The sequence below is a fragment of the Lagenorhynchus albirostris genome, chromosome 2 (assembly GCF_949774975.1).
Source record: "Lagenorhynchus albirostris chromosome 2, mLagAlb1.1, whole genome shotgun sequence".
In the NCBI taxonomy this organism is placed as follows: domain Eukaryota; kingdom Metazoa; phylum Chordata; class Mammalia; order Artiodactyla; family Delphinidae; genus Lagenorhynchus; species Lagenorhynchus albirostris.
The window spans coordinates 135765284-135778219 of NC_083096.1; the positions used below are offsets into that span (position 1 = coordinate 135765284).

General features: G+C 42.1%; 1 protein-coding gene across 9 annotated transcripts in view; it reads right to left on the reverse strand.

Annotated features, from left to right (window-relative positions):
- Positions 1–1412: 1412 nt before the first annotated feature.
- Positions 1413–12936, reverse strand: part of FGGY (FGGY carbohydrate kinase domain containing) — a 411736-nt gene continuing 400212 nt past the window's right edge. For all 9 annotated transcript variants that reach the window (XM_060139919.1, XM_060139918.1, XM_060139916.1 and 6 more), the window contains 2 exons: positions 6751–6812; positions 1413–1644 (listed from right to left, as the gene is read on the reverse strand). In XM_060139919.1, the coding sequence (XP_059995902.1) occupies positions 1563–1644; positions 6751–6812 (144 nt within the window). In that variant the 3' untranslated portion in view covers positions 1413–1562. The remainder of the gene's footprint in view (positions 1645–6750; positions 6813–12936) is intronic.

The following is a 12936-nucleotide window of genomic DNA, read 5'->3' on the forward strand; positions in this document are numbered from 1 at the left end:
GAGGTTCCTTAAAAAATTAAATATAGAACTATCATATGGCCCAGCAATCCCACTACTGGGCATATACCCTGAGAAAACCATAATTCAAAAAGAGTCATGTCCCAAAATGTTCATTGCAACACTATTTACAATAGCCAGGACATGGAAGCAACCTAAGTGTCCATCAACAGATGAATGGACAAAGAAGATGTGGCACATACATACAATGGAATATTACTCATCCATAAAAAGAAACGAAATTGAGTTATTTGTAGTGAGGTGGATGGACCTAGAGTGTGTCATACAGCGTGAAGTAAGTCAGAAAGAGAAAAACAAATACCGTATGTTAACACATACATATGGAATCTAAAAAAAAAATGGTTCTGAAGAACCTAGGGGCAGGACAGGAATAAAGACGCAGACGTAGAGAATGGACTTGAGGACACGGGGAGGGGGAAGGGTAAGCTGGGACGAAGTGAGAGAGTGGCATCGACATATATACACTACCAAATGTAAAACAGTTAGCTACTGGGAAGCAGCCGCATGGCACAGGGAGATCAACTCGGTGCTTTGTGACCACCTAGAGGGGTGGGATAGGGAGGGTGGGAGGGAGACGCAAGAGGGAGGAGATATGGGGATATATGTATACGTATAGCTGATTCACTTTGTTGTACAGCAGCAACGAACACACCATTGTACAGCAATTATACCCCAATAAAGATGTTAAAAAAGAAAAATAATTTCCTCCTGGATCCATTGATGATCCCTGCCTGCACCTATCTTAAAGTGATGTTTGCAAGATGACTATTCTGCAGTTAAATGCAGTATCTGAGTCTAAACTGGATCCTACTCAGGAGAGAAAAATGCCATAATAGACGTTATTGAATTATTGACAAAACTTGAATATGAATAGATTAAATAAAAGTGCTATATAAATATTAAGTCTACTGAAATTTACTCTCAAGTGATTCATAAAAATTTGTGTGTATATATGTATTCATATGTATACAAATATATATATATATATATACACACACACACACACACACACACACACACGCATATAGAGAGAGAACATATAAATGAGAAAGCAGACAGGATAACCATTCAAAGGTCAAAGTTAGGTACATGGGTGTTCCCTGTATTATTCCTATTCTTGCAGTTTTTCTGTAAGTTTGAAATTATTTCCAAATAAAAAGTTAGTAAGTTTTTAGCCACCTATAGAATAAACATTAGATGCCCTACCTGAAGTTAAGTCTTTAGTGACTGACATTGAATCAGTTACCAAGGACAGTTTCTCCTGGATTGAATGATCCCCAAGTTCTAGTCCCATAGGAGATCCTATGACTCTTGGTGAAGTTTCTGTCTCCATGATGGTGCCTGTGGAAACTACCAAGTAAATAACGGTGGTATTGTGAAATGGAAGACTCTAGTTCTGGTTGCACACGTCTCAGTTTTCTTTATTAAAAAGAGAATACAGAAATGATGAAATGATACCTAAGGGTCTTAAATTTATAAGGTGAAATGACAGAGGCCCCTGATGCAATGACACAAAACCTGGCATCCGCCCGTGCAAGCTCAGTTCAGTCCCCTTTCATGATGGATGCATACTCCTTCTGGTGTTCAACCAGCTTTAGGAATACTTGATATTTCTTGTCATAATATCTGCAGGAGAAAAATAAATATGTTGGGTGATCTCAAGCAAGACTGTTATGCTGCTTCCCCTGACATTTAGAAGAACAGAAGTGTTATCTGTTACAGTTTTGCAGACACTTCCCATTTTTTGGATGCTGACAGCATCCTGAGTCACATGTTTCACACTCACTATCTTTAACCTCCATGGGTGAACCTACATCTCCATTTTAGAGGTAAAGGTTTTAGAGCTGAGATTTGCTCAAAGAGGCAAATCTAAAATAGTATTGCTAAAACTCGGCAGAGCTGGAATTCAAACTCAGGGCTATCCGACTTCAAAGCCTCCACTATAACACAGTGGAAGTGCCGGGCTTGACACAGGGCCTTTCACATTCCCAGCTTCAATAAGTATTTCATATATGATTACCCAACCCCCCCACCCCTGACCAGTTTAGCGACTGGTTTAATGTCACAGCCTGACCAGGGATGCGACTGAACATTTTAATCACCCTTTGCACATTCCACACCTACATTTCCTTTGCAGACTCCTTTATCTGGGAGTAAAACCCCATGAGAATGTGACTAACACCTTTCCTGGAGCTGTGCCCTGCCTTCTGGGCATCCCACAGAGGACCCTTTTCTCCTGTACTATCCAGCTGAGTCTTCAGATAAGACCTGTTAGAACTGGTGTTGGCCGTGAGTTAGAAGGCAGAGCAGCTGAAGCTACCTTGGCATCACAATCTTGAAAAGGACAATAGTAGCTAAGACAAATTATACTTGGAGACGGAAGCTTGGCCCTTATTCCTCTTGGCTGGGAGGAGCTGACGTGAGGTAAGGGGTTGATGAACCCTGTCTAGCATGTCTTGGTAGGTTCTGGGGTTCTCTGAAAAGAAGTCCTCTGAAGGAGCATTGGTGCGAGCTTGGGAACTGGGGGAGAGAGAGAGTGTAAGAGTAACCCTGAATGCACACAGGGACTTCTACCTGTAACATGCAGAGCTAAACAGATTAATAGGAACACCCCTGCCCGGCATTTCTACCTTAAGAATTCTAGTAACTTAAGAGCCGTGATGGGGCCACACACAGGGTTAAGAGGTGGACTCTGAGGCCTGGGTTTGAATCTCAGCTTGGCCCCATTACTAGCTGTGTGACCATGGATATTTTACTTAATCTCTTTGTTCCTAAATGTCTCTATTTGTAAATGAGAAAAATTACAAGACCTACCTCAATAGAGGTAATGTGAACTGTTATGTGAACTAAATGAGGTAGTATTTGAGAAGAACTTAGAACAGTGCCTGACTCACAGCAAGTGATATCAATGCTAGTTATGGTTACTACTTAAAAAATTAACATTCCAAAATTACCATCAATCTCACTATATGTAGATTATACTAAAACCCACTCTATGAGCCTCCAAATTTATTAATCATAGAATGATTTTGGGGACAGCAATTTTCTTCTTCAAATGCTACTCTCTGACAATCTAACGTCAAGCAATTTTTTCACTATACGAGATGGATTTTCTGACTTTGGGAAACTTCTAGAAGGAAGCTTGGGTCAGTACTCTTTCTCATACACTTGACGATTTCTAATGTTAATACTGACAACTTTGCAGCGACTTTGTTCATTGGCCTTAGTCTTTGTACAGTGGGAAAAGCATCGGCTTTCCAGGCAGAGAAGCCTAGGTGATTTGGGGCAACTTCTTTAAATGGTCTGAGCCTCAGTTTCCCTGCTGTAAGAGGGATGATAACAGTACCTACGTCACAGAGTGACTGAATTTTAAACATGAACATGAAATATTATGCGGACTGTCAAGTGCTTACACGATGTGAGCTGATGTTGTTCTTACATCCTTCTATTATCCTGAAATGTCAAAAGATGGAGAGACTATATTTTTCCTTTTTTATACATGGGAAGCTGAGGTCCAAGGTGCTTCTTTCCCTGTGCTTTTTATTTTCCAACTTTTAAAATTGTGGTAAAGTATACATGAAATTTACCACTTTAGCCACTTTTAAGTGTGCAGTTCAGTGGCATTAAGTACATTCATATTATTGTGCAGCTGTCGCCGCCATCCATCCATGGCTCTTTTCACCTTGCAGAACTAAAACTCCACCCATTAAATAATAACTCTCCATTCTCCCCTCCTCCCTAGCCCCTGGCAACCAACATTCTATTTTCTGTATCCATGAATTTGATTATGCCAGGTACCTCATATAAGGGGAATCACACAATATTTGTCATTTTGTGACTGGCTCTTTCCGCTAACATAATATCCTCAAGGTTCATCCGTGTTGTAGCGTATTTCAGAATTCCCTTCCTTTTTAAGGTTGAATAATATTCTGTTGTATGCATATACCACTTTTTCTTTATCCATTCATCTGTCAATGGACACTTGGGTTGCTTCCATGTTTTAGCTACTGTGAATAATGCTGCTATGAACATGGGTGCATAAATATCTCTTTGAGACCATGCTTTCAGTTCTTCTGGGCACATACCCAGAAGTGGAATTTCTGGGTTATATGGTAGTTCTATCTTACACTTTTGAGGTACCACCATACTATTTTCCACAGTGGCTGCACCATTTTACATCCCACCAACAGTGTGCAAGGGATCTAATTTTTCCACGTCCTTGTCAACACTTGTTATTTTCTGGTTTTTTGACAGTAGCCATACTAATGGGTATAAACTGGTATCTCATTGTAGTCTTGATTTGTATTGCCCTAATGATTAGTGGTGTTGAGCATCTTTTCATGTGCTTATTGACCATCTGTATATCATTTTTGGAGAAATGTCTATTCAAGTCCTTTGCCCATTTTTGATTTAGGTCGTTGGCCTTTTGGTTATTGAGTTTTAGGGGTTCTCTGTATACGGATATTAATCTTTTATTAGATATATGATATATAAATGTTTCCTTCCATTCTTAGGTCTGTGTGGCACAGACCTAAGTAAGTGTTCTATACAGACAAGAACGTGATTTGAGTCAAGGAGATGTTGAGTGTAGCTCAGAAGGAAACTGGCTCTTTCCACTTTCAAATCTTCAGGCCGCCTGCAGATGGTGCTAGAGCATCGTGTGCGCCTCTCTCACAGCGGCTGACAGCAAGCCGCCAAGGATTCTTTTCAAAAGAACGTAAGCTGTGACAAAGCGAGAGAGTAGCAGGGACATATATACACCACCAAAAGTAAAATAGATAGCTGGTGGGAAGCAGCCGCATAGCACACGGAGATCAGCTCGGTGCTCTGTGACCACCTAGAGGGGTGGGATAGGGAGGGTGGGAGGGAGGGAGATGCAAGAGGGAAGAGATATGGGAACATATGTATATGTATAACTGATTCACTTTGTTATAAAGCAGAAACTAACACACCATTGTAAAGCAATTATACTCCAATAAAGATGTAAAAAAAAAAAAAAAGAACATGTGGAATCTACTCAAAGAACTTAAAAACAGACTTCCCTCAAGAGTCTTCAGAGGGTCAGTGAAGAGATGGAGAAGAATAATCTGTTTCTAATTTCAACAAAAGAGAGATGCTGCTAGGCCAGGGCTCCCACTGCCATGGGGAACTCAGTTCTCTCCATGTTCCTGCATTGAGCTCCCCCATGTAAGGGCCTGCTCCACTCATCCTGGTACTTAGAGAGGGGTTTATATTCAGAGGATTAACAGCCCAACTCCATTTGGAGACTTGCTTCAAGAAAATAAAAGGATACCGGATGGCTCTTTCCGTGGACGTTTCCACTCCGTTAAATGTCGATTATGCTTTGGTGGGATCAGCACCTTTGCCTGTCCACTGTATAAGGTAGAAGTTGCTTTTATGTCTTAACCTCAAATACTTTCCTAAAATGATAAAAGCCACTTGCACAACTGTTCCTTCATCTCTAAACTCACTACCAGTGACTCAAGATAGGTCCTTTTCCTCTCTCAGCCGGATTGTTGAAAAACTTTTCATCTGGTCTTTCCTACCCTTAGGCCCTCTAACGCATCCTCTAAGAGGATTTTTCTAATATCTGCATCTGACCAGGTCCCACCACTGCCTAAAGTTCAGTATCTCCATTTCACCAGTAGGATGAAGTCTGAGGTCCTTAGCACGGCCTCAAAGCTCATTATGAGAGGACCCACTCTGTTCCCCCCAACACCCAATTTCATTCCCTGCCATCTCCCATCTCATACTTTGCATTTCAGAATTATGAGTTGTTGATAGTTTCCTGAATATACGATGCTGTTGTCACCTCTATAACTTTGCCTGTGTTATTCCTCTACTGACAAAGTGCTTTTCGGTTTTGGCCTGACAATTTCTTTTAAGCATTTAAAGTCAGCTAGACTTAACGTCCTCTCAAAAGCTTTGCCTCACTCCTACAGGGTCAAATTCTTTTCTGTTTTGGGTTACTTTGTCACCTGGTAATACTTCTATTATATAACCTATCCCTTTGGCTCGAAATGATCTACTGCATAAATAAGATTGTCTTATTCCCTTCTAAATCCTGCCTAGATGCCAAAGAGCATAATGCCTTGAAGACAGCAGGCACTCAATAAATTAGTGTTTGTGAATTGGGGTTAAAACATTAATCAAAGTTATGCTGACGTACTGTATAGTATAGGGAACTATACTCAATATTTTATAATAACCTATAAAGGAAGAGAATCTGAAGAAGAATATCTCTCCCTCTCTCTCTCTCTCTATATATATATATAATATATATATATATGTATATACAAAATCACTCTGCTGTATACCTGAAACTAACAGGATATTGTAAATTAACTATACTTCAATTTAAAATAAAAGTCATGTTGTAGCCCTCAAAGTCACATGATGCAAAGGGTGGAGGAACAGACAGATGCTACCGTGTGGAAGACATAAGAGATCCCCATTTTAGAACAGAGGAGACCAGATTTACTGCTAATGACCTAGGGAAAAAAACATTGGTTTGAGAGTTCAAAAGTTTGGATTTGACCTCCAGGTCTGGCCCTATCTAGCTCTGTGATCTTGGGGAACTGAAAGTGACTTTACGTCTCTGAGACTTAGTTTTATCAACTATTAAATGAAAGGCCTGGCTTGCTGACCCCTGTGGTTTATTCCGGCTCTAAAGCTGCATGTGTCTGTTGTCCTCACTCCTCAGCACTGTGCATAGAAAACATATAAACTTACCTTTTATCCTCACGTCTAGGAAACACAACTTTCCCAACTTTGCTCATTCTTGCCATTGCCTCCTGTCAAATGGAAAACAGAACACACAGAACTAAGTTGGAAAGTTAATACCAATGTGAGGCCTGTCACAGGCAAGAACATTCTTTTTTTTTTTTAGTAAATTTATTTATTTATTTTTGGATGCGTTGGGTCTTCATTGCTGAGCGTGGGCTTTCTCTAGTTGTGGCGAGCGGGGGGCTACTCTTCCTTGCGATGCGCGGGCTTCTCATTGCGGTGGCTTCCCTTTGTTGTGGAGCATGGGCTCTAGCTCTAGGTGCACGGGCTTCACTAGTTGTGGCACGCCGACTCAGTAGTTGTGGCTTGCGGGCTCTAGAGTGCAGGCTCAGTAGTTGTGGCACACGGGCTTAGTTGCTCCGCGGCATGTGGGATCTTCCTGGACTAGGGCTTGAACCCGTGTCCCCTGCGTTGGCAGGTGGATTCTTAACCACTGAGCCACCAGGTAAGTCCCAGCAAGAACATTCTAATTAGAATTTACTTCCCTTAAGAGATTTGGTGAGTCCATTTTTTTTTTTTTCAACTTACTTTCTCTGGTGATAAGATTAAAATCCAATGAACATTAAAGGTTACATCTAGGACCACACAGCCTGGGCTTAATAAATTGTTGCCTATTGAGACCTCCAGGGCATAAACAACCTGGAAGGCAAAGCACTTTTATTATGGCTTGCAGGGTGTGGTGGGAAGGAATTATTTCCCCCTTGCATTACCTGGACACAAGGGCTTGAGAAGGCAACATAATCAGCCACTGAGCACGTTGTCTGCTTAACTCACAACAGCAGTAACTGAACAGAAGCCACTCTGCACCTGTACTTTAAGACAGAATGTTTAAGACCTCTTCATTTCACTTTTAGTTCTTTTTTCCAGTAGTCTCTTCAACTGTGCCTATATAGATGTGAGACCTCTGGGCTGAGTCTAATGGACTTGACCTCAGGACTTTCTTGTCTTTACAATGTGGTTAGTGGGCAGTCAGCAAGTTGCAGTGTCTTGGTGGACACAGTCAGAGTGAACAGCAGCAAGATCAACCATAGATTGTGTTGGCTCCATCATATGAATGGAGAGGTCAAATTTCCTTGGGTAGTCTCCCAATGCTATTAAGTTTATGGGAAAGTTAGGGGGAATGGAGTAAAGCCAAACTTTGGATTCCAAAGACTTACCTGGGGAGATTGCAAGCAACAGCATGACAAAGCTCCTCAGAATAGGTCCTGTCTTAGGAACAGCTATTGAACTCTTATTGTAAAGGATGTAGTCATTCTGAGGTCACATATGTACAACTTCTTACTCTCTCTCTATATTAATTACTCAATATGTACAGACACTGTGCTAGGGATACAGATTTGCATAAGATATACTCTTTGCCCTGGAGAAACTCACACACGAGCAGAGGAGGAAAGAAATGTAAAGAGCTGACTACCACACAGAATGTGAAAGGCCCTGGGTACCTTCAAAACATATCCAAGTCTTGCCCATCCTTACCGCCTTACTTATGATTTATTTATTTATACACACACACACACACACACACACACACACACATATATTTAATTATATAAATAATATATTTATTATTTATCACTAATTCCTTTTTGACAATCCGTGTACTTATTGGTTTATGTGTTCCTTCTCTCCCTCTCCATTCCTTGTTCTAACCAAAATGTAAGCTACACAGTCTGGGAGCTTTGTCTATTTGCTGCTTAATCTCAGTACCTAGAATATTCATAAAATGTATTGAGCCCCTTCTATGTGCCAAGCACAGCATCCAATATATATGGAATACAGAGATGAAGAATGAATGGGTCCTTTCATCAAAGAGCTCACCACAGAATGGAAAAGACATTTACTGTGATCAAAATAGAGTGTGACAAATACTATGCTAGAAGCAGATAAACTTCTTTTCAATAGTTATTCAAGGATTAAGAAACTTGATACTTTTTCATCTGCTAATCACTTACACATATTTCCAATCTGGCCAGGATGTCCTACCAACTCTTCCCCAAGGACGCCATGGACATTCTGAACTAGTTATCTGGTTTCCTAGCCCCCAGTGGATTTAAAAGTGCTGTTTGGGAGATCAGAGATGCTGAGAGTAGCAAGCACACTGACAGCAGAAAGAAATGGCAGCCTTATTCAGGAGGAGATTTGAAAAATTATGAAAAATTATTGAAAAGGGAATCAAGGTGAAAGGATAAGAACCAACGAAGGTCAGACTGGGGCCACTCTGCAAAACAGCAAAAACATCTTAGTGTGGTCACTACCGTTCCACTTAACAAGAATATTTTAAGAGCTCTGCTCACCCCAACATATGTCATAACATTTTCCTTCATAAATTAAGTTCTGATTCCCTTAAAGTAAGCCCCATGTCTTGCTGAGATGGTCTCAGCCATCCCCATCGCCAACTTTGCCACTGGTTCTCTTGTTTTGGGATTGCTTCTTCCTTCATAGCGGTGCTCTGCTCTGCCTGTTTTAGGGAGGACCCCGCCGCCTCCTGCCTGCCTCCTCTGAAGCTTGAAAATTCCCTAGGGGAATACTCCTCGGGTTGTGCTTAGGCTTCAGACTGGAGCCGACATTCCAGGACTGCCTTCATGGGTGGGATCCAGGAAACCCGTATTAGAGAAGGAGCTCCATAAATGTCACTTTCCTTCCCACTGTAACAGATGTGTGGACACAGGGCAGATAGCAGGGAATTCTTCTTTCCTTTCTTCACGTTACCTTTGCTTATTTTTAAAATAAATTATTGAGAAATAACAGTGATAGACATTTCAAAGGTTTAAAAAGAGGTTATTTTGTTTCTCAGAAAAGTACAGAGTTAAATATTAAACTTAGCTCAGGTGTTGATTCCACGGTAGGTTTTTCCTGATTCATCCCCACTACCTGCCTCCCACCTAGAATGAGTTACTTGCTCCCCAAGCAACTTGTGCTTCCATCTATCACAGTATTTATGATACGGCACCACAATTCTTTGTTAGCACATCAGCTGCCCCAACTAGACTCCTGCTTCTTAAGGCAGGAACTGTTATAATTGTTTCTACTGACAAACTCAGCATCTGGTGTATCGTATGCGCTCAGCGAATAGTCTACGGGATAAATGAACTTAAGGACCGTACACGTGAAAGAATGCTGAAATGGAAGTTTTGTCTGAGATCTAAAGTTGACAGATATGAGATACCAAAGTGAGCTGGAAACAGACCACCCTGAAGAATTTGAAAAAAAGCATAGTTGAGGACCCATAAATCAACTCAAACCTTTCATCCATGTGGAAGGTCAGAAAAAGAGATGGATTTTTTAGGAGACAGCTGTGTGTTGACTGAGCATCAGGACTTCTAGGGGAGAGGTGAGAGTATGGCCTCACTGATGCCACAGGGATCTGGCTGTGTATCCCTGAGGGTGTGAGACACGGTGGGTTGAGTGCGGCTCCTGTCTGGAGCAGAAGCGCTGCCTAGCAGCTTCAGTGTAGCAGTGAAGGAGTGTTGCCCTGGGATCAGCCAGCACTGCCAGAACGTGTCAGACTCCAAAAGGCATGACTGCTTCCCATGAGCCTGAGGTGGCCACAGGTGAGAGGGCTTCCTGGGTTGCCTCAGATCCTGTCCAGTATGGCCACCTAATGAGGCAGAGGGAGCCTGCATAAAGAAGCTTGAGGCAAACTACTGGATTTTTTTTTATAAATTTATTTATTTATTTTTGGCTGCGTTGGGTCTTTGCTGCTGCTCACGGGCTTTCTCTAGTTGCGGTGAGTGGGGGCCAATCTTTGTTGCAGTGCGCGTGCGGGTTTCTCATCGCGGTGGCTTCTCTTGTTGAGGAGCACGGGCTCTAGGCACACGGGCTTCAGTAGTTGTGGCACATGGGCTCAGTAGTTGTGGCTCGCGGTCTCTAGAGCACAGGCTCAGTAGTTGCGGTGCACGGGCTTAGCTGCTCCACGGCAGGTGGGATCTTCCTGGACCAGGGCTCGAACCCGTGTCCTCTGCATTGGCAGGCAGATTCTTAACCACTGTGCCACCAAGGAAGTCCCCTACTGGATTTTTAAGGAATTAAAAGAGCAAGCAATCTACTAGAATAGAGAAGGACAAGGACAGGATACAGTGAGAGGTTTCCAGAAGTGGAAAGTCTCCAAAAAAAATCTACAATGGAGCCTAGCTGTAAACACCTATTAAACTTAGCATGAAGTCCATTTATGACAACGCTGATCAAGATAAGAACTTTCCTACACCCCTGAGCTCTCTTCCCTTACACCTTCCAACCACCTCAGAAGAACAAGAAAAAAGCTAATATATACTGGAGAGAAAGTGAATGAGGAACAAAGAAGAATCTGATCACAGCCAACTCCTCACATTTGCAACAGTCCCAGCTGGAGGAGTGAGGAGTTGCCTTATCTTTGGATAAAAAATGAAGTGGTGGGGCTTCCCTGGTGGCGCAGTGGTTGAGAGTCCGCCTGCTGATGCAGGGGACACGGGTTCGTGTCCTGGTCCAGGAAGATCCCACATGCCGCAGAGCGGCTGGGCCCATGAGCCATGGCCACTGAGCCTGTGCGTCCGGAGCCTGTGCTCCGCAACGGGAGAGGTCACAACAGTGAGAGGCCCGCGTACAGCAAAAAAAAAAAAAAAAAAAAAAAAGTGGTGATTATTATATATTCCTTGGTATTCTAATGTTTGAAGTTTGGTTATGTCTCATGACTTAAAGGGACTATAAAACTTGTATTATCTAAGTAAATTTCTACCTATCTAAGAAAGTAATGGAACTAACAGAATTTTTAATCAGGGCAGAGAGAAACTAGCTCCACTGCACAAGTGTAAAGGGACAGTGAGATAAAAAAAACTGTTGTTTTTCAATTCTATCTCAGAAACTGTGTTACACATGTATAATAAACAATGGAAGAAAATATATTAAAATATTAACAGGTTCAAGAGCATGGGTGATAGCTTTTTCTATTGTTAACTTGTTTTTTCTGTCTTCTAAACTTTATATAGCGGCATATAGGGATTTGATCATTTGAAGGAAAATAAAACTGTACTGCACTCTAAAAAAAAGTTATGGGCTTCCCTGGTGGTGCAGTGGTTAAGAATCCGCCTGCCAATGCAGGGGACACGAGTTCAAGCCCTGGTCTGGGAAGATCCCACGTGTCACAGAGCAACTAAGCCCGTGCGCCACAACTACTGAGCCTGTGCTCTAGAGCCCGCGAGCCACAACTACTGAAGCCTGAACGCCTAAAGCCCGTGCTCTGCAACAAGAGAAGCCACTGCAATGAGAAGCCCGCGCACAGCAACAAAGAGCAGCCCCCCCTCGCCGCAACTAGAGAAAGCCCATGCATAGCAATGAAGCCCTGATGCAGCCAAAAATAAAATAAATAAAATAAATAAATTTATATTTAAAAAAATTATGCTTCTACAGGCAGTCAAAATGACTTGTGCTCACTCTCCTCTCTCCTGGGACACAGGGCTCACTAAGGGTATTTGACACAATATGGAGAATGCCCAGAGAATCAGTGCTGTCATCAGAAATAGCACTGCTGAGTTTTCCCATTTCTCCAAATAATTAACATAAAACTGAAACCTCATGAACCCACTGGCTGCAGTAAATCTGGAAATTACCATAGCACAACAATATGAATTTATTATGGAAATGCTGACATGTGCTAAATATAGTCACCCCCCACAATATATTTCTGTTCAAAGGGTTTATTTGAAGTTGGCCTCAAAATTCATACTTTTTGTCAGCAGGCAGGAGTCGGACAATCTGGATTTGTAGTACACTACGCTCTTTGGGAGTCTAGACAGCACAACGAAGACAGGGACTTTTCTCTTTCCTTTTTGCCCACACAATGAAAGCTTTTAAAAACAAAATATTTGGTAAAATCGCCTTTTAATCACTTCTTTTCTTTCTCTCTATAAGGCCGAGCTATAAATAAACCATGAAAGTTCACATTTGATTGTCACTTCTGAAAGCAAGTGTAAGAGTTTCTGCAGGAAAAAATAGGAGCCCTGTACCAAGGCCATGAAAGACTGCATTCATGGGGTTTGACCCTTTGCTGCCGTGTCAAGGCCGAGATACCAGTCCGCACACGCTGCTCACCACTTCCCTGGGAGCAGCACGGGCAGACACCAGGCCTGTGTGGGCACAGGGAACTCCCAGTTCTCACGT